The 21,698-nt window shown below is 43.5% G+C and overlaps 1 protein-coding gene across 5 annotated transcripts in view; it reads right to left on the bottom strand.

Annotated features, from left to right (window-relative positions):
• Positions 1–21,698, bottom strand: part of LRP1 (LDL receptor related protein 1) — a 314,457-nt gene that overhangs the window by 276,711 nt on the left and 16,048 nt on the right. For 2 of the 5 annotated variants that reach the window (XM_081900693.1, XM_081900695.1), the window contains exon 2: positions 3,995–4,120. The exons of 2 other annotated variants lie outside the window; for them this stretch is intronic. In XM_081900693.1, the coding sequence (XP_081756819.1) occupies positions 3,995–4,120 (126 nt within the window). The remainder of the gene's footprint in view (positions 1–3,994; positions 4,121–21,698) is intronic. One more of the 5 variants, XM_081900694.1, reaches the window with a different exon arrangement.

The raw sequence follows: 21,698 nt of genomic DNA, 5'->3' as shown, positions 1-21,698 counted from the left end.
CCCCATCCCGTCATCAAAATCAATAAACATAAATACAAATCTGAGGTTTTACTTCCCCTAACAAAAGCCTGCCCCCACCCCAACAAAAATCATGGCTATGCCCATGACAGGGACCCATCCTTAAAGTCCTTTCCCCCCAAACCTTCACCACACAGCAGGGAGAAGAAGAGAGAACTGGTAGAGAATTGTTGTGTCCAAATAGTCATATTTCCTCAATATAAAAGGATGTGAAGTTTTAACTATGAATCTGTCCTACTAGTCTGATTGGATGTCAAAAACATCTAAGAGAGCAAAAGCCCTATGCAAAAAGCTCCCAGAGGCCTCTCATATTCTCCTACATTTCACATTTTGTGGCAGCCCATCCCTTTACCCAGGCGCAGCCAATGAGAGGATCATTCTTATGCAGCAGCTGAAGCAAGAATGAGGCATTTCAGATGCAAGGACTGGTGCCTGGGATAAAACCAAGGAGCCAAAAGACTCAGTAAACAGACCCACAGTGTATAAAAGCCAAGTGTCACCCAAACTGCAAAAGTCCTGCAGTAGAGAGGAAGGAGAAATTATTGTGTGTCCCAGGAGTTGCTACACAAAGCCAAGGTTTGTGGTTACTGCTGGCGCAGATCATGTCCCATCAGCTACACAAATTGCATAATAAAACTAAGCAGGTCCATCCAGACCAGTTCCACTTGTGCTGAGGAGGAACAGCTAACAGAATGACATTGCAAGGCAACAGCACTCAGCAGGTATGATTTCTTTTTTAATAATAATAATAATAATAATAATAATAATAATAATAATAATAATAATTTATTATTTATACCCCGCCCATCCGGCTGAGTTTCCCCAGCCACTCTGGGCGGCTCCCAATCAGTGTTAAAAACAGTACAGCATTACATATTAAAAACTTCCCTGAACAGGGCTGCCTTAAGATGTTTTCTGAATGTCAGGTAATTCTTTATCTCTTTGACATCTGATGAGTTTTTAATCTTAAAACTCCCTAAAAGGTAAAGGTAAAAGGACCCCTGACCATTAGGTCCAGCCGCAAATGACTCTGGGGTTGGGCCCTCATTTCACTTTATTGGCCAAGGGAGCCAGCGTACAGCTTCCAGGTCATGTGGCCAGCATGACTAAGCCACTTCTGGCGAATCAGAGCAGCGCACGGAAACACCGTTTACCTTCCCGCTGGAGGGGTACCTATTTATCTACTTACACTTTGACGTGCTTTCGAACTGCTAGGTTGGCAGGAGCAGGGACCGAGCAACGGGAGCTCACCCCGTCGCGGGGATTCAAACCGCTGACCTTCTGGTCGGCAAGCCCCTAGGCTCTGTGGTTTAGACCACAGCGCCACCCGTGTCCCTAAAACTACCTACCTTGACTATAATGGACACTGACACAAATCAATTTACTATGAAGAATTGTACCACTTCTAGGCATTGGCCAAACATTGCTGGCCACGTACTCTGGAGCAAATTGCCACTTGGGCTGAACACTCTGCACAGCTTTCTTCAAGGCAAAGAGATGTCTGCTCCTGCTTTGTATCAAACGCCACAGAGCCAACCTTGAAGGCAGGCCATGCTCATGTGCCTCGGTCTGAAGCAAGGGCATGTTGTTCTGGAAGACTAAGAGGTACATGTACTCCCTTGCACAAGGGCCTTTTGGAAAATTTCCACCACTACCCACATTTGCTTCCTAAGCAGTGGTGGGACTGTTCATTTGCACTCCTGTCATATATGCCACGATGCCCAAAGAGCGCCCTCACTTTACATCTTCTATTATCAAGAACAGCAACTATTTTGCTCCTTTGTGGAAACACAAGCAGGTAATTCAAGTAGAAGATACTCCATCTACAGCCACCTAAATCAAATCAAATACCTTTATTGGCATCACAGTATAAAACAGATTTAAAATCACTGGGATAATTAAAAGGACAAGGGTGAAACTGTTGAAAGTCATAAGGTCACACTGTGATTGTGTGCACTTATATATTCTGCTTCGCCCTGTCTGTTCCCCGTAGGGATGGTTCGTTAAGAACCCTTTTGGGTAAAATAGTGCAGCCACCTATATCTAATGTTGCCAGTTTGATGTTATCAGGATGGATACTATCATTTCCTTTCTCCCTCTAACCTTATTACCAACCTGTGGGCCATGGCTATTCCTCTCCTACAAGCAAGAAATCCAAGTCAAGAGAGACAACTTGTGCATGATGACTCAGAGAAACCATGACCAAGGAATAGAGGCAACCACAAGTCGCCATCCAATTCTCCATCCACTGGAGCATAAAAGGCAGGACTTGTAAGCTAATGCAACATGTTTCCCAGTTTTCTAAATCCACCAGTCACTTGGGCACATGTAAGCTATGCCAAAGCAACAACCACAAAGCAACTTCATGGTTCTTTAAAGTGCTTGTGACAGCACACGTACGTCCTTCAAAGCAAGGTGGAAAACTGTCTTTGGTTTCACATGGGTCATGGAGAATCATACCAAAGGCAGAGAGTTAGCTGCCACAGTGAGGAACAGAAACCAGCAAAATCCCCTTAATAGCTCTGCCACTGCAACCTCAACCTTGCCTCCTTTACCAGATATGTGTGAAGTTTTTCTTCAGGAATTTATTTAAAATGAACCAGCAGTATCTCTTGTAACTCAAATGAGCTCTGGAAGCAAAGCTGGAAGAAGCATTGAACATATTTGAACAAAAGCAGCAACAGTGACCAATAAGCCCCTAGCCAAGACATCTTGTGTGGTTTGCCTCTAAATAAATGCAACCTGCAAAAATTAAATAAATAAAACATGCTGGAATTTTTGCAAATTCTGGCCTTGCTAAATCTTCTACTCTGCCACCCAGGCGGGGGGAGAAGGGACTCTAGGACTCAGAACAACTCTCCCATTTACAAACTAAATAAACCCAGACACAGCCTTTTCAAAAACTCAGCTACTGTGCTCCAGCACCACTGGCTTTTGGCAGGAGCAAAGCAGGAAAGCAAGGAAGCAGTAGGCATTTCTGATGAATAAAGCTCTCACACAGCGGTGTCTTGCATCCAGAGCAGGAGGATGAAGGCAACCAACAAACAAGCACTCTCTCGCTTGCTGGGGAAAAAAACAAACCAGGAAATGCCTCTAAGGCCTGTCACTTGCAGCTTTATTTCTGAGCACAGGGACAGCCAAACTCAATGGGACAGTCAAACTACCCCTGTTAACCAACTGCAGGGCAAGGAACCTCCTTCCTTTCCGGACACCCTTCCAAGGGCCAGATGTTGGTGGCAGGTGAGGGCAGGGACAAATGTGAGGAGAGCCACAAATGTGACCTTCACCTTTGTACAGCAGGCTAGTTTCTACACAACTCCTACCTATCCTCCATCCAGGCACTGCCAGAGTTCTAGGACACATTGCAGCCATGGGGAAACACCCAAGGAGGCTGCAAAGCAGGCCTAGTGAGGTGTGTCACCTGAGGAAACGGTATACTCCTGGGGATAGTCCCAAGGTAGAGAGGCCCAGACATCCTATTTTTTGCCCACAGGCCTGAGTTTCCCCATCCCTAAGCTGGTTGTTGCACCTGCTACATAAGAGTTTGCAGTTCAAAGCATCCCTTATAGTAGGAACATTTTAACTCACAATATCTAGGAAGTTCAACTCCAAGGATAAACCTGGAAATGCAGATAGGAAGGCAGGAATGGCTCTCCCATTCCAAGGCAGTTGTGCAAATAAAAGAAGCTACGCAAAACTGGATCTGTTGATGTCAGTACCACAAGTCCTCAACATCAGTAAATGACAAACAGTAAAGTCAATAGCCCCGACTCTTCCCCCACCCGCCCACATGTCCCCAAAGAGCACACAGAACATCAGGCTTATACAGAGAACATCAGGCTTGCGGGTAATCTGCGATGGAAGTGGGAGACAGGAAAAACAGAGACGAGAGAGAGACAGAAAGAGAACACAATGTGGCAGTCATTCTGCTCTGCTGACCGTGACTGGCCATCCGTGCAAAATGTTTTTTTCCTACCAAAAGACTGGTCCTTGAGTCGGTTCCAAGCGTTCAGGTCTCTCCCTTTGGGCGGTGTAGGTCTAGGCTGCAGCACCCACTCCGCACGCGGGGAATTGGGAGGTTTTGCTTTGAAGGAGTCTTCTACTAAAGAAATAATAGGGTCACTTTTTCTTGTTGTGTTTTTCTTTCCTCCCCAACTCCCTTTACAAGCAGCCCCCCTTCATTTAGAAAGCTTAGACTGGAATGCATATATATATTCACAAATCTGCAATCTGTCAGGCATTCTGAGTGTGTTAAATATTGAAATTATACAGAAAGTGCTATGAAAATCAGGCAGAAAGTGCACCAGGGTCAAATGATCTCTTAACAGGACAAAACTTCCTGTTTCCCATATTCCCTGTAAGCATTGGCTTGCACACAGTTTTGCTTCCACAGCCATTTCCCGTTTGCTAAAGTGGTCCATTGATCTCAGCACCCTTCAGTTTTTATTTTACTGGGGATATGAAGGCGTATTACAGGGGGTGGGGAAGAAGCAGCAGCTGTACTCTCATAACTTGCAAGCTTCACTAAGGTCAAGCAATTGTTTCCAGCTATCAGAGATCAAAACCATCAGGGATAAATAGACATTTCACTTATTTTGGAGATACAATATGTTTATGTGCCACATCAAATAGTATCTAGGGTAAACATATGCAAAGGAGAATAAGATTCCTGTACGTTTCCCAGATGTATAGTAGAAGAGCAAATTGCGGAAGGCACAGCTTTTCTCAACCCTGGAGAACAAGCTGCACTTATTAAAAAAAAAACTATTCTGTAAAACTATCAGAAATGCAGGAACCCTGTCCTTCAAGCTTCTGATAATCATATACATGAAACGGCTTCAAGCTTGGCCTACCACCTCTCCTCAAATCTCACGGCCATCAGGGCCATCACCCCAAACAGAGTTCAGCAGCCCACAGGACACTCCTGATTGCCAAGCCATAGTCTGGTGATCAGAAATCTGAATCCACATCACATTCAGGACTAAAAGGCTATTCTAGCCCAGTGCTTTGAATAATTAAGAGTTCTAGTCAAATTTAAAAACTATTTTTGAATGGATTGGGGTGGAGAGGCAGTCAACTAAATGACCTCATACTGAAAATGCCTGGTCCTCAAATGTGTCAAGAGCTTCTCTAAAAAGGCACAGCAGGCAGACTGACATAGCTCTCCTCAGCCTAGATTGTATCTGTCTTGACTAGGCCATCAGGAAACAAAGCAGTCCATTTTATTAGACAATTGTCAAGGAGGCCACTTAGATTTTCCACCCTCATGAGCCCATGTGGCTGTTACCTCTCTTAGGCTTGCTCTACACATGCAGGGGGTATATTCTGGCTTTACTCAGAATCAGTGCTTTATTTCTTGGGGAAAGGGTTTGGTAGGCACTGCGCCTGCTGCTGCTTGCCTGCTTACACCCCCACCCATCCCGCCCACTCGCTTGCTCCCCACCTCGCTTTGCCTGGCGCTGCCTCCTCACCGCTTGCTGGGGCGGCAGGCCCAGCCTCCCAGAGGTGCTTTGGCACAACCCTTTGACTACTGGCAAAGCGCCCTCCAGGATCTTGCCTGGCGATCATAAACAATCTCTCCTAGAAAAGGAGGGGATTGAGCATGTAATCACTGTCCCTTACACCCCACAACATTCAGCAGCAATCTGAAGGCAGGCTTAAGTTGCAGTTACAGGTACATTTGAAGATTAAATTGAACATGGGCCTACATCCTTTGTTAAGGATGAAACATGTGCAGGTGAAGAGCAGGCGAAGAGCCAAGAGAGTGAGAGAGACAGATGGCTGAGCGCCCAGCTCTTTTATTTGGGTCATGCCCATCTACCTGGTCACACTCAGAGGGAAGTGGCTCCCACAGGTTTGACTGCTTGAAGCCACATCCTCTGTGTGCCCATTCTAGCAAACAGGCAATGTTGGACTCGACTGCTCTATCTTTATATCCCACACTTTGGTGCAACCCTCTGACTACTGGCAAAGAACCCTCCAAGAACTTGCCTGACTATCATAAAAGGGTCGTGCCAAAGTGCCTCTGCTCTGGCACAACCTTTATATAATCGTCAGGCACCTTCCTGGAAGGCACTCTGGTAAAAGGGTTGTGTGAATTTGTAATGCGGGAGGGGAGGTGGCAGCATGGCATACTGGTTCAGAATAGAGTTACTGAAATTAATAGGGCTAGCTTACAGACTGAATGTGAGGGGATAACATTTTTTAATATCTCAACAAAAAAGCTCAATGAAAGAAGAAAACTAGAACGTTAGGGAGCGGTGTCAGGTGCAACCTCTCTTATTCCTGCTCCCTCAAAAAAACCTGCTTGTATACAGTATGTCTTAAGGAATATATCTTAAGGAAAGATTGAGAACAGCTCCTACTCTCTCTTTGATGTGCTAATTTATCACAAGCAGGGAGATTTACACATACTCGGAATATTCACAACCTCTGTGACCAGAAATGGTACAGTCCACAATTCTACCACCTTATTCTGCATTATGTATAGAACGGCCCTGGTTTACCAGGACACAGATCACAGAATCATTGAATTGTAGAGCTGGAACGAACCTGAGGGCCATCTAATCCGACCCCCTGCAATGCAGAAATCTCAGCTAGATCATACATGACAGATGGCCACTCAACCTTTCTGCCACTAGCTGATCCATGTACTGTATTCACTTTGTCTCCAGTAACACTGGAAAGGATCAAAACTTGGCTCACTAGGGCAAAGTTTGAAAACCTGTGATCTAGTTGCTGGCTCCTGCTGCACTGAAGCTAGATTAGCCATAACTTAATCATCCCAAGCAGGTATTTCTCCAGCTTCTCTTTAAACTCTTCAATTGTTAAAGCTTTTAAAACCAACCTTGAGAACATGCTCCCCAGCATAATCTCATAGTCAGAAAGACTTTCCCTAATACTTAGCTTCAATCTTCCTTCCTGTAGCTTAAGCCCATTTGAAAACTACTATTTCTCCTCCTCAGGTCTGAACATGCCCATTCGCGCCCCCCCCCCGGCTTTCCTCTTCATTCAAGGCTCTCACATTTCAACCTTTTTATTACCTTTGTTGCTTTCCAGTCACACCTCCTCTCCAACAATCTATCTCTACAGTCTTTAAATGGACAAGGCCCAAAATTGAACAGAGGGAGGTATTCAGCTAAGATTTACTCAGACTAGACACACTGAAATAAATGAACTTGACTAAGTCAGGTCCACTAATTTCAATAGGTCTACTGTGAGTAAAACTTCCATTGAATACCACACCAGAGTTCTCCAGATGAAGCCTAACCAGGACCAAGCAGAATGACCAATTTACCTATCTATCCTGGGGAACTTCCTTCCCAAGATCAAGAAAAATAACTTTGACAATCACATCCACCAAGCCTCTCACGCAAAGCAAAACCCAATGAGCCCCTTTTCAAATGTTGGTGAGCCTCTGGTTTGATTTAAACAGTAAAAAGAGTCGTAGAGGTGAGGTGTGCAGAGCCACCTGCCGCCTAGCAGTTTACCTCCCAAAATATTTTTTCCCCTATCCACTTCCAGTACAGTATTGGAGCCCACCTGGGTTTCTGGTCTGCTCTCCTGTCCTTAAACCGTTAAGCCTTAGCCCTGCATCCATAAGAAAATATGCATTGTATGAAAATGTTCACTAAATTCAACTACTGAGGTGATCAGCTGGTCCAAAAATGAACAGAAGAATCAGACCTGAAGCACTAAGTTTAAAAACAGGAGCAAATCAACCACATTTCCCCTACACAAGAATTTCATAGAAGGGAAATAATCTTCTGTTCTGCTCAACAACAACAACAACAACAACAACAACAACAACACTTTAGCAACCATTTGAAAAAAAAAGAAAGAATTATTTGGCACCATGAAATGTCCCATCTGTTTATAACTAGTAAAAATGATTAAAGAGAGATCTGGTACAGTTATGTCTGGTCTGGAACACAGAAGTCAGACATTACCCTATCGTTCTTGGCATTCACAACAGCACTATTCTGCTATGAGACCAATTACCTGCTTTTCTAAAAACAGAATCGCCTGGCTGGAGAAAACTAGGCCTAGTTTAGGGTTTAAGGCAGCATTTGTTTGTTTTTTAGTAAGTATTTATCTTCCATCTCAAACATAATGATGATGATGATGATGATACACGCACACAGAGACAAAATACATCAATCACAAAGTTCAATGTGTGAGGAAGGAATCATAATGATCTGATGAAATCACTTCCATTGAATATAAAAATCTTAAAAATGTCTTTAGTGTAACAGATGACAACTTAAGGAAAAAGAGAGACTACTTTGCTAATTTATGCACTGCAGCACATATGTGCCTGAATACAGAGAATTTCCCGAAGCAATGCACATAATGTGTCCCTTAGAGAGGGTGAACTACAATTAAGATGGGTATGTAATGTAGTAGAGCCATAATGGATGGCCACTGCGTAGCACAGATACCACAAGTAGCATAAGAAACAGTTATTAATGACATGCCTGGACTGGAGCAGGACAGCCTGTACACTATGTTTTCAGGAACAGGCCATGGCTCAGTGACAAGGCCCCAGGTTCAATCCCTCCCATCTCCAGGTAAGACTGCAAAGTCTTCTCTCCCAAATCCTGCAAAGCTGCTGCCAGCCTATACAGAATATAACACTAAGCTAGGTGGACCAGTGATCTGAGTTGGCACAAGGCAGCTTAATGTGTTCAAGAAATGCACTGACCCAGAGATGAAAAATTCATCCCACAAGCAGAAAAATACAGAGGGTTGGCCAAAACCAAGTAGCCTACCAAGGTTAGACTAGACATGACACACACACACAAATAAAAAATAGGATATTTACAATTTAAAACAGCCATGGAGTTGGTTGGGGGTGGGGAGCAGGCAAGAAAGACAAAGAGAGGCTTAAAAACAACAACTTGTCCCTGCCATTTGAACCCCATACACCCCAAGTGTATTCATTTATATGTCATTGTGGTTTTGAGATGATTAGATTGATAGAAAAGTTTGCTACTTTAAAAAGCTGCTATACTAGGGAAGTTTTTAATGTTTAATGCTGTATGGTGTTTTTAACATTCGGTTGGGAGCTGCCCAGAGTAGCTGGGGAAACCCAGCCAAATGGGCGGGGTATAATAAAATAAATAAATAAATAAATAAATAAATTTGAGCTCAACACAGTTCAGAAAGCAGAATACGAATATTGAATCAAAAGTTAGTATTTGCCCTATGGGGAACATAACAAGTTTGAGTTTGGATCATTTGGATACTAAGAAAAAAAAGTCAACGACATTTATTTCAACTCTACAATTCTACAATTACAGAAGACCCACTCACATGTATATACACTTCTAAGGCACAATGTATAAGAAATGCAAAAAGGCATCTTACTCAAGTCCATGTAGTATGGAAGCACTGGCTAGCATGGAATTAGTTGATCAAAGTAATAACGTACTGGAGGGATATTCAACTAAGGTTTACGCAGAGTAGACCATTAAAATTAATGGGCCTAAGTCATGCTAATTCATTTCAGCGAGCGTACTCTGAGTAAAACGTAGTTGAATATCACCCATAGTTATTATACTCTGATGCTTGAGGAAGTTTGGGAGCTAGAACAAAGTAAGGTGCTTGCTTCCAAACGCAAAGATATTCACACTTTTCACATCCTGTAGCAGGAGCACAGAGCCTTTGGGACAGGAAGCAATTTAAAATGGAGTGCTTCCTTTTCTAAACAATAAAAAAGTAAAGTGAAAACAAAAGAAAATGAGTTTGGAGGATACTAGGAACCTCTGGACATGAGTCCTGAGACAGGATTTATGCCCCAAAAGGATAAGGAAAATTAAAGTAGGCGGGAGAAGGATGGTACCTCAAACGGACAAAAGCTCAAAATCAACCTGCCTTTAGCTCTTCTCAGGAGCCCTAAGTTACACTCGTTTTTTCCAGGAGTCCAAAGTTACACCCACATACTTTTTGTGGGCAGAGCAAGTTTTAGCACAAAAAGTAGAAATAAGCTGCTATTTCTACTGCAAGGTGGAAGAGTAAGCATCTTGTTTTCATCTTTGTCACTCTACAACGAGGTTTCAAGTCTCCTTTCCTCCCCACCCGTCACCCACTAGCAAGATTTATTCTTAAAGATTACTACATTTTTGAAAAATCCACCATTCGATTGCAAGTCCCCACTCCCCTCAAAAGGAAAACTGAGAGAAATTAACTGGCTGTGCTGGAACTCAGGAGATTCCTCTATCGCAGGTGTGGGGATCCTGCGGCAACTCCCATAATTCCTGGTCCTGCCGCCAGGGCTGCTGGGAGTGGTAGTTCAGCAACATCTGGAGGGCCAAAGGTTCCTCACGCCTATTGCTTTTTGCTACTTAGCATGGCCACATTTGTCACGTTGAGGGGAGACAAAGATACATTCCCTTGTTATTGCAAGAACTTTTGATCACTGAGACTAAACAGACTGCCAGGAAAGCAGTAGGAACCTTGGGAAATGCACTTCTATTTTCAGGGCTTTAAACATTCCTGTTGCTTCAAGTAATTCAATCCAAAAACCTAAAGCCTGCCTGCAGATGTCAGGTGGCATAGCAGAGGCTTCTGCATTGAGCAAACAATTCTGATAAGGGCCTTAAAAGGGGGGTCCCAATTCACTCCACTTATCTTTTCATTGTGCCCTTCAACTTTTTTAGGCAGTTCAAAAATGCTGCCTCTTAAGCCTTCCAATATAGGCCCAATATGGCTTCTCAAAAGGCCTAGACTAGCCCTTTCCTCAAGGAGCCTACAACTGCATTCAGATGTGGAATTTATTGTGTTAGGTTAGGTTGTTGTTGTTGTTATAATGCTAGCACCTCTGTCCTGCTTTCTAACATTTCTTTTACACTGCAGTACCTGCTGTGTTATGGAACTGTGGCTTTCTGATCGATAGACTGCCATATCATGCTAAATTTCAAAAGGCAGGAAAGAACTGTACACTGGGATGCCGCCCTAAATTTCATTACATGAAAAATTACAGTGCAAAATTCCCATGTTTTTCCAAGTAAATTGGGTTGCAAATGAATTTTTTTTCCTGGAAGCAATTAGCATGGAAATGAGCACTAAATTTCCACTAGGTTTCCAGCAGTAAAATTATATTGTGTGAAAATCACATAAAAGGCAGGAATTATTAGTCAGGAAAACGGAAAAAGCTTTCTCATGTCATCAATCGAGCTTGGATAGCTGAAGCTTTTCAACTGGGCAAAACTCTCTCACACACTTCCATTTCATCCCTTCCTCACAGTAACCCTGAATCTGTGGGGTGTCTGTTTGTTTGTTGAACAATCACAGAACCAGGCACTTTCCCCCCAAAGCACTAAGAAACTGCCTTCTCTGGAAGCCTAATACATTTTTACAGCCTCAATGCTGTAAAATGCCTGAGAACCTAAACTGAAACAAAATGGGCCATTGGGTGTGGTAAGGGAAGATAAATCCTGGCTTTGATTTATTCATCATTATAATCAGCACAGCTTCATTAGGCACCAGTAACCCTAAGAAGGATTTGTTAACAGGTAGAACGCTACAACTGTTCTTGGCACAAGCCCACTTGCCACCAAATGAAAAGAGGCAAAAAGATACACTTGTTTGACTGTTCCACCAGACACAATAAGCTGCTGTTCAAATCCATTATCCAAACTCGTTATTCACTAAGCCAATCTCAGATGTCTAAAACAGCGCTCAGGGAACAAAGCCCTGCATGGAATTAAGTAAATGGACTAGATTGATGGGCTTCAAAGAGCTATTGGACACGTTAAAACAACAATTTTCCTAGCAGGCCATAATAAAACAAGGGAGCTGGAGTCAAGCACAGAGCAGCAAAACTGGGCTGCTACTATCCAGCATGCTCTACAGAAGCTTCCATCTACAGCTTCCGAAAAGGAAACTGCGACTTCTCAAGTCAGTCCTTTTGACTGAAGTTGACTTCTCCACTTGCCGGAATTGCCAGACTTGTTTTGCTCTGGGGTTGTATACAAAAAAAGGAGGGGTATCGCTAATTGTGCTCATCTGCTTGGCACACCGAAGAATGGGTCTGGCTCAATCTGCAAAATATGCACAGCTCCTCAGGGAGGGCCAGAGGTTCCCCACACCTGCTCTAGAGAACATTCAAGCCAGTTCTCCCCCTTCCCCCCCCCCCAAGAAGCAAAAACACCAGCTTTGCATGACAAGAACCATTTTGAAGACTGCAGCATCAACCTACATAATTCTCAGGAATATTAAATAGCTTATCACAGCCTCAGTACTTTCACAGTGAGCAATCCCACATACATACGTAATAGTCAACACTGAGCTGAGTGTTTCAATGTCTTTTACTGGTTACTGTTATAATTAGGACCCATCAATGGCTGTGGGTCAGCAGAAGAGCATCCACTTTGCATGCAGATGGTCTCAGGTTCATTCCATGCCATCTCCACGTAGAGCCAGGAATATCTCCTGTCTGAAACCCTGGAGAACTACTGACAGTCAGTACAGACCAGCCTTTCTCAACAATTCCCAACCCAGATTTTGTTGAACTACAAGTCCCATCATTCCTAGACAGCAAGGGTAGAGGTCAGGGATGGTGGGAATTGTAGTTCAAAAGTACCTGGGAACCCAAGGATGATAAAGGCTGGAACAGTGGTACCTCTGGGTTAAGTTTTTTTGGGTTATGAACAGTTTTAACCCGGTAGTGAGTGTTCCAAGCTCTTGGAGGCCTCGCTGCTGGCCAGAGCCAAGTCTGGACATCCATTGGGCCTGTGGAGGCTCTGCAACTGGGCTCCAACCGCGAGAGCTCTCCGAGGCCTTCACAACTGCCTGGAGCCAGGCCCCGACATCCGCAGGATGCCCAGCAGGTCGCATCCCAGCCCCAAAGCTAGGTAAGGAACACTTCCCTAACGAAGACCAAGAGCAGTGAAGCTGTTAAGAAAACAAAGGTGAGCCTGGGCTGACAAGCCCTTGACCAACCCTTGCCCCATCCCCAGCCGTAACAAGATGGGTGGCACCTAGCCAGGTAAGCCCACCTACCCTGTGGGAGGGGGGAGTGTAAAATTTTGGGATTCTGCAAGGGATTTGGGGATTTGTTTATGTGTGTCTGCCTTGTGGCTTTGCCTCTGCTTTGCTCCTTCGTTTGGGGGACTTCTGGGGGACTCTACCTTCTGACATTGTTTTAGGGATTGTGTGGGGTTTGGGATTCAGCTATTGGTTGACTGTGTGATTGCAAAAATGGATAAAAGCCCCCCATCCAAACAATCATCGGTGCATGTAAGAAAAAAATAAAAGTTAATTTTTTTCATCTACAGTACTGTCTTATTTATTTTATAGTACAGTATATTGATAATTGCCTTCATTTTATGGATCAATGTTCTCGTTAGACAGTTAAATTCATGTTGAATTGCTGTTTTAGGGGGTGTTTTTCATCGTCTGGAATCGATCAATTCACTTTTCCATTACTTTCAATGGGAAAGTGCGCTTCTGTTTAAGAACGCTTCAGGTTAAGAACGGACTTCCTGAACCAATTAAGTACTTAACCTGAGGTACCACTGTATAGACAATACAGTTAGACCAATGGTCTGACTCAGTATAAGACAGCTTCCTATGGTCCTAATTATTCTGTCATTTATCAGTGTATGTGCTTTCTGATCTTAAATATTGTTCTAGATTGTTGAAAGTTACCTTGGAAGGGCTCTGTCCTAAGAGGTGATCTATAATGAATAAAAAATAAACAATACAGTGGTTCTGTTGTTTCACTATGGCATGCAAGGAAAATGTATGGTCAACGTGGTCAGTCCTTTAGTATTCATAGAACAGTTGATCACTGACCAGATTGGCTGAGGCTGATGGGAGTTGGAATCCAATAACAAATGGAAGGCCATGGATTCCCCATCTCAGATCCAGGGGTCACCTACACCTAGGGATAGTTGTTATCTGACACCTATTTACACAAGAAAGTTGTATTTTAAGTTAATAGTCACCATACCATAATATGTATGTGAGCACTGTAACAATTCTCATCCGAATAGCATCAACAATAATTAGGTTTAGAACTTGTCACTTTTGTTTAATTTTGGCATAGTGACATCATTTAGCTGCATTAATTGATTTGTCTGGAAAAGTCAAGTTTAAACTCAATTAACTTCCCCTTTCGATGTGAAGCGATGCACACATCCCTGAACCAAATTAAAGCTCTGCTTTCTGCTTTCTATGTTAGAAAGTCTTAGCCCTGCAACCTATAGGCACTTATCTAGGGGCAAGCCCCAGTGTACTCAGTGAGACTTGTTTCTAAGTAGAAAGCCACAGGATTGTACTCTTAAGCAGTTTTTAAGGTTGTGAGTAACACTACTGATATGAAGTTAGGAAAGGATTCAAGAGTTTGCAAGACTGCAACTTGTCTGTTACTGTTGTTAACTTCTTTGGCAAAAAAAATAAGTAAAATTCTATTCTATTCTATATTGAGCATTTATGACAGCCAGGAACACTGGAAAATAGTTCCTTATGCACTGAAGCAAGACTCAGCAGAACAGCTCTAGAAAGAAGTTTCATCCTGCCCCACTTTTCTTTAAAGGCAAACAGGACAAAAACAAGAATTTTTAGCTTAGCTGTAATGCAGAAAGTATTTGCTGTTGCACAGTGTGCTCTGCCAAAGTGGTATTAGGCGTAAGTAGCTGAAAAAGGCAAATCAACAGGAAAAACAAGAACCATAAACTTGGTCTGTAAATAATTATGTATTATGGCAAGCAGAATTTTTAGAGGAGGATGGAGGGTTGCTGCTGGTGTTAAAAATAATAAACGGCAGAATGCACAAAGTTAAATGCCTTGCAAAGGTACAACTCTGATGCAAGCAGTAGGAGATTGCAAGGGGGAGGGGAACTATTTAGCAACAGAACTCTCAAAACAGATGCCCACTCCAAAAATGAGATTGCTGTGAGATTTGATACATAAAGTCAAGAGGGAGCAAAACTCACTCTCTCCACCATAGGACCAGTTAAGAATGACTGTTTGGAACTGAAGAGGAGACACGGTACAGTAAAAGAAAGAATGAGTACTGTGATCATCTAGCTGAGGATGCAAAAAAATCCCACCTCTTAAAAATCCCACCTACTGTAGCTAAAATAGAATCAAAGAAGAATTTGACCAGGCAATTGTACAGCCAGGAATCTTTCAGACTCCAGTCTGCTGACAATGCCCCTGCCAAATCCAAACATCCCCAGCTTGGAAAGGGAGGCAGAACCCACAGAAACAGTGCGGCCTGGGAAGTGATCCTCCATTCACCACATTTCCTCCAACTGCAGGAATATGGAGGCCTGATAAAGTGCCGGTAACCACTGGAACTGACCTACAGACTGCCTGACAATCATCCCTGGACTAAAGGAATCTTAATTTCCTTCTTCCCTGGATTTCTTTCCCCCTATTTCCCATCGGGGCTTGGACAGCCGTTTTAGAAGGCAGGAATGGAAAAAACCTAAGTAGAAGAGGGCAAATAAACAGCTTCATCCTGGCATGCCTTTCATGTTTAGCAGCATATGTGCAATTTATGCTGTCTCTGCAGACTGAAGGGTATGTCAAGCACCCTACAGCAGCTCACACATATTGCAGAGGACAGAGATTTAAATACACCCATGTTTTCTGTGAAACAGCAAATGAAAGAAATATGGTTTTAATGCTGCTGTCTCTCTGGAACCTTTGAGATCAGACAGAAATTCTACTCCCTCCAATATATATATATATATGTCTGTTGAAATAAATGCTTCTTTCACCCAGGAGAAAGGAGTGTGTTCTCAGAGCAGCAGGAGAGCAGATTCCAGGTCCAGGCTCCACATCACAAGGAGCAGTATGCTACAAGAAAGTGGAATGACAGGATTCCACTATGATACCAGAGTGTGGCTATAAAACAAGGGCCATATGACACCAGAGAAGAACAGCACGGCTGAAACAAAAAACCCTAGAAGGCACAAGAGGACTTGGCCAGGTGCAGAGGTTGCTCATTTGGCTTGTTAATTCAAATCATTTTAAAAATTGAAAATTTATGAACTCAGCATTATATCCCTTTTTTAAAAAGTGGCGAGACACAAGACACTGGTTTGTATCCAAAGTAGACTCACAAGTCTCAAAGTAGTCTCGTTTAAATTAATGGAATGATTAATGGAAATCACTAATTTGAAAAGCTCTGCTCTGAGTAAGACATTAGTTGTATGCAGCCCAAAGCAAGGCAGATGTTGGGCTATTGCCAGGAGACATAGGACTCTGCTATACAGCTGAAAATAAAACGTTTTAAGTGTGTTTTAAGTGCAATATACAATGTGACACTAGATAGCGATGGTGAGCCCATGGAAGAGTCAATGTATTTTTAAAAACGCTTTTTAAAAAAGCATTTTCAGAACGTTTTTTGTATGTGTGTAGAATGCTCAACTCTCTTCTGGCCCACATCGCGTAGGAGAGAGTCTTCTTCCAAGAGCCAGCCCCTTTCCTTCTCTCAGCCAATGAGAAGTGAGTGGAATAAAGCACACTCCTCCTTCCCGATCACAGCAGATACCCCTGCTTATTATGTGGATGTGTCATGGGGTGGGAGAGAATCTCCTCTCCCCTGAGTGATGGTGACACCGCTTTTCCTTGCTGCCCTGTGTTTTGATACTGACTATAGCACTGGACCCACAAGTACAGAAGGGTTAAATCAAAAACAGAATGCTACCATTTAACAAAAGACATGCAAGTGATTTAAAATAATAGTCACTACTGAACATGAGATCTTGTTAGTAAATCCAACTCTAGAAGCATAGCTCTTACTTTTCCAGAGTTGTTGAAGATGATCTGCCTTCTTCTATGTCTCTTCATATTATCATTATCATGTTGCCACCCTCCAGGCACATCCACACCACAATGTTGTCCCACTACTTTGGGTTGTTTGATGAACATAACAACAGAATACCCAGGTGCCTTTGGGAAACCCTTGAGCAGGACCCAAGCATGAGAGCACTCTCCCCACCTGTGACTGCAGGGCCTAGAACAGGTGTTATAAGCCTTTGGCCCTTCAGGTGTCACTGAACTATAATTCACATCATCTCTGGCCCATGCTTGCTGGGGCTGATGGAAGTTAGAGTTCAGCAAAAAAAGGAGGACCAAAGGTTCCCCATGCCCAGCCTAGGAGGAGACCAAGCACAGAGAAGATGTTAGACAAGACAGAAACAGTATGATTCATACCAGTCAAAAACAAAAAAGTATCTCTCTCTCATGCTCTACAAGGACACCAAAGTGCTTTCTTCTTCTGGTGCAAGCAAAGCAGGCTGAACCACACAGAGCCTGCATGGCAGGAACATGATATTGCAGAAAGTCTCAGAATGGACCGAGAAAACCTTTTCTCAGCACCATCCAAGGCATGATGACTTCTGCAGCCACTGAATGTTGAGAATCCAGCAGAATTAGGGCCCAGCCTGGAGCTTGTCCAAAACATGACAGCTGTGAAATCACCCCTTAGGGTGTACGCCCATGCTGAAGAAGGAAGTCAGCATAACCATCATGACTACCCAGACAGGAATTTCGGTGATTAAAATACTCTTCTTTAAAAACTCTATGGTTCCTGGAATTCTTTGGAAATTAAAACGATGCTTTAAAATTGAAACTGCTTTAAATTTGCATGAATATGTCACTACTACCACCACATTATCAGTACTTTGGTTATAGCAATAATGGAGGTGGAACAGATTATCTGAACCTACTGTTTGAAGGATAAGTTTTGAAGCTGGACTGTTTGGTGGTAGCCTCCATAGCATGGAAGCGGGGGGGGGGGGTACTGCTTGAGGGGGAAATTACACACCACAGGTTAGCCATCCCCGTTAAAAAATACAGAGATGGCCATTCCAAGCTCAGAGTGCCTACTAGGTATTGTCGGCACAGTTCCTATGTTGTTTCAACAGTCTTTGGGTTACAGTAGCCAAGTGTTCTTATGTCTTCTAAAGGAAGACACAATAGGGCATTCAGCAGTGTAAACTGTAAAATAATTATTTATTTCCATCATTCAGGCATACAATCGAACCCAGGAAGGGGCTACTATGAACAGTCAGGTGGATCTTCCACAGGGCACGTGACTGAGAATGGCAACCATTCACCCATGTCCCAAGACAAGAGTGCCTGGTTGGCTGGTCTGAGGAAAGAGTGTGACAATTGACAAGATAAACCCTGGGAGAGTAAACAACAGGCATTCATCACATTTTAGACTGATAGGCTGTAAAGGATCAAAGCCAGCCTTTCTCAAACTTGCATCCCTAGATGTGGGTAGACTACAACTCACATCATTCCTAGCCAACCTGGCTAGTGGTCAGGGATAATGGGCGTTGTAGTACAAGAACACATAGGGACCCAAGGTTGAGGGATGGCCAATAGGCACCCCACGCACCAGATTTGGCTCCAGGAGCAATTTTAGCTGTGGTAGGGGTATCTGCTCACCACCTGCCTGAGAAAGGGTAGGGTGTGCCAGGGAAGGTTGGATGCAGAGGAATGATGGGAAGAACCAGCTGGGGAGGATGGCTCACAGCCCTGAGAGTGGTTGTGGAACAACAATAAGTGATCAGAGGGAGAGGAAAAGGAAGAGGAGGTGTCAGAAGCTGAAGAGGTGACCGGGCTTAGTGAGCTGGGAGAGTGTGTGGCAGAGAGAAGTCCAGAATCAGAGGCAGAAGCTGAGGCAGGCAAGTGGAGGAGGGAGAGGGAGAGTCACAGGCATCTCCCCCTCCAGCTGCGACAAACTCTCCTCCCCATCTCCCGGAACCAGAAGAGGCATGAAAAGGGTAAAGAAGAGGTTGGCTTCATGCAGGCTCCGCTTGCTTGGGGAAAACCCAGGAGCTTAGCTAGTGGGGGTGGGGGTGGCTTTCAGTCTTGGCAATGATGCATGGGGCAAAACCTACCAGGGATGAGGTGCTGTGCTCATTAGGCCTGACACTCTGCCAAGTCTGTGCAGATCATGTTCTTGCTAATAAAAAGTTAACTCCTGCTTGCATGGTGTGATTTACTGCTAGCTCACTCATATCAGGATGATTTCAAATTTTAATAGGCCAAGATACTCTACACCAGGCATTCTAAACCCTTGACTCTCCAGATGTTGTTGGATGCCAACTCCCATCTGCCCCAGCCAGTCTAGCCAGTGGTTAGGGATGATGGGAATATGAGCCAACAACATCTGGAAGGCCACAGATTCCCCATCCAATGTTAGTGTAATCTAAAAATCAATTTGAAATGATCATTGCATGGTTTTGCCCTTAGCAACGTTTTCTCCCAGCAACAAGGTCTCCTTAGCAACCGACTTCTTTATTAGACGTGCTCTGAAGGAGAGGAGAGCGGCTGAACAACAGAGAGTATGAATAACTATCAGTACATAGTTTTACTTTATTTTCCTTAAGACAGTAGTTGTATAATCTGTAATGTTAATTCTTCAATAAATATTTTAAGCAGAACTGGAATGGGTGAGGTATTTACTCCTACATGGGAATTCACCAACAGATGAGCCGAACCAAGAAAGAAGATTCTGGAAGACTTTCTAGGTGACTCTGTTGACTGAAAAAGAAACTTCAAATGATTAATAGAATGCCCTGACAATCCCTGATCTATATTTTGTTGCTATCTCCCTTTGGTTGCACTGTGTATTGGTGAAGGTTTTCCATTTCAGCGGAGGATCCAGCTCCAAGTCTACTCTCCAGAGAATGGAGTGGCTCCACATTCTATAGCAGTTGGCCATTCCTGCTTTAAACCACAGGTGCTACTCACAGGGAATTGTCAACTAAAGCTTAAGGCAAAAATTGGCATGTTGGGGAGGCATCAGTAATTTGAATCTGTTTTAATCATCACCCTGGGCAATGCTTATCTGATGTATGGCCTGATCCCTAAAGCAGAAAACCCCCTCAAAAAACTGTTAAGATACTGCTTGGTCACTCGTGTATGATGTAAACCTCCTGGAAGGAATGTGTGTACAGTGATACGCACACAGGGATAAGCACACACATAGGGAAACTTCAGACTGCCCAGTCCAATGACCAGATGACATCTACAGCAGGTCCACGTGACAAGCTGAGGGGGAATGGGAAAGTAGGGTGACCGTGCGTAGCTGTTTTTTACTTTGGCACAGACTAGGTAACAATGACAACGAACTCTAGCAACCAAAATGCTACTACAGTGGTACCTCGGGTTAAGTACTTAATTCGTTCCAGAGGTCCGTTCTTAACCTGAAACTGTTCTTAACCTGAAGCACCACTTTAGCTAATGGGGCCTCCCACTGCCGCCGCGCCGCCGGAGCACGATTTCTGTTCTCATCCTGAAGCAAAGTTCTTAACCCAAGGTCCTATTTCTGGGTTAGCAGAGTCTGTAACCTAAAGCGTATGTAACCTGAAGCGTATGTAACCCGAGGTACCACTGTACTGTCCTTGCAAATCAGGGCAGGCTGTGAGACAAGCAAGAAGGTCAGGATAGCTAAATGAGAGAAGAAAAAGAAAGAGATATCCCTCGTCACAGGAAAACACTTCATAAAAAAGAGAGAGCTGGGAAGAAAAGAACATGTGGAGAGACAAGCCAAAATCACATTCCTGTTAGGGTGGAGCTCTGTTTTTGCACAGCTGGTAACATGTATTGGCTTATGACAGGGCACCAAGGCTCAAGCTTTGAAGGCTGGAAAATAGTGCTCGACTTTATTTTTTTAGAAAAATGATGGGGCGGGGTGGAGAATGTTTCACCCAACTCTGACTCCAGTGGAAGTGCTTCTGGAGAAAACTGAAGCAAAATGAGGCTAAGATGACATGCCTCTCTCTGGTTACTCGAAGGGAATGCAATGAAGATCACATTAATGTTAACCAGGATTTGGGGAGTAGGTAGAAATGAAAAAAGTTTGTCCATTCTCAAATTCTTCCTTCCTTCCTGAAAAGAGTTTTATATTCAGGGTGAGGGTTATGAATTGTCAATTATTCTCTTCACTCTGTATGTGTGTCCTGGTAGAACTGGTCAGAAAAGTTTCCACATCAAGAATTTGGAAAGAGACATATCTCAGGCAGGCAGAAGGTCTTGCGTTCAATCACCAATATCTCTAGGTAGCCCTGGGAAAGACTTCTGTCTGAAGTCCTAGAGTCAGTGTAGACAATGCTGCACACACTGCTTCCTATGTTCCTAAAACAAATGCTTTAATTCCTCATTTTAGCACCCACATGAGCAGACACATGCCACACACTCTGGCTGCAAATGCAATTTGTGGATTTGCTTCCAGATGCAATTCCCCATTAGCCAAAAAAGATTCCTCACTTCCCCATCCCTGCTATTTTGGTGTGTTGTCTTTCCACTCCATACGTCTTATTTTTCACCAAAACTGTAAGGTTACCATTTTTGCAAAACATTTTTAAAAAGAGAAATAGAGACAGCTTGCTCATTTCATATGTAAGGTTATTCACATACATAAGCCAGCCATGATTTAACGCCAATGCTAAATCCAATTGAGGAGAAGAGTGGAGTTGATTTAAAAGTCTTCAAGGCTCTTAAGGTCCATTAAAGCCGGGATAGGCAGACTTACAGCTTGCTGGACCTACTATGGGTTTCTGCTAGAAGCCCAAGATCCATTACTGATAGAGTAAAGAATTAAAGAATTCTGTGCGCAGGACTTTGTTCTGGCTACCAGAACTGAAAGGAGCTCACAGCATTCCACACACAAGAAAATGCATTCCTGATCAGCATAGGCTTTC

Source organism: Podarcis melisellensis (genome assembly GCF_964234715.1).
Source record: "Podarcis melisellensis genome assembly, chromosome: 2".
NCBI classification, from domain to species: Eukaryota; Metazoa; Chordata; class Lepidosauria; order Squamata; family Lacertidae; genus Podarcis; species Podarcis melisellensis.
Note: the sequence above shows the minus strand (reverse complement) of the source record. Positions and strands in the feature narration are given on the sequence as shown.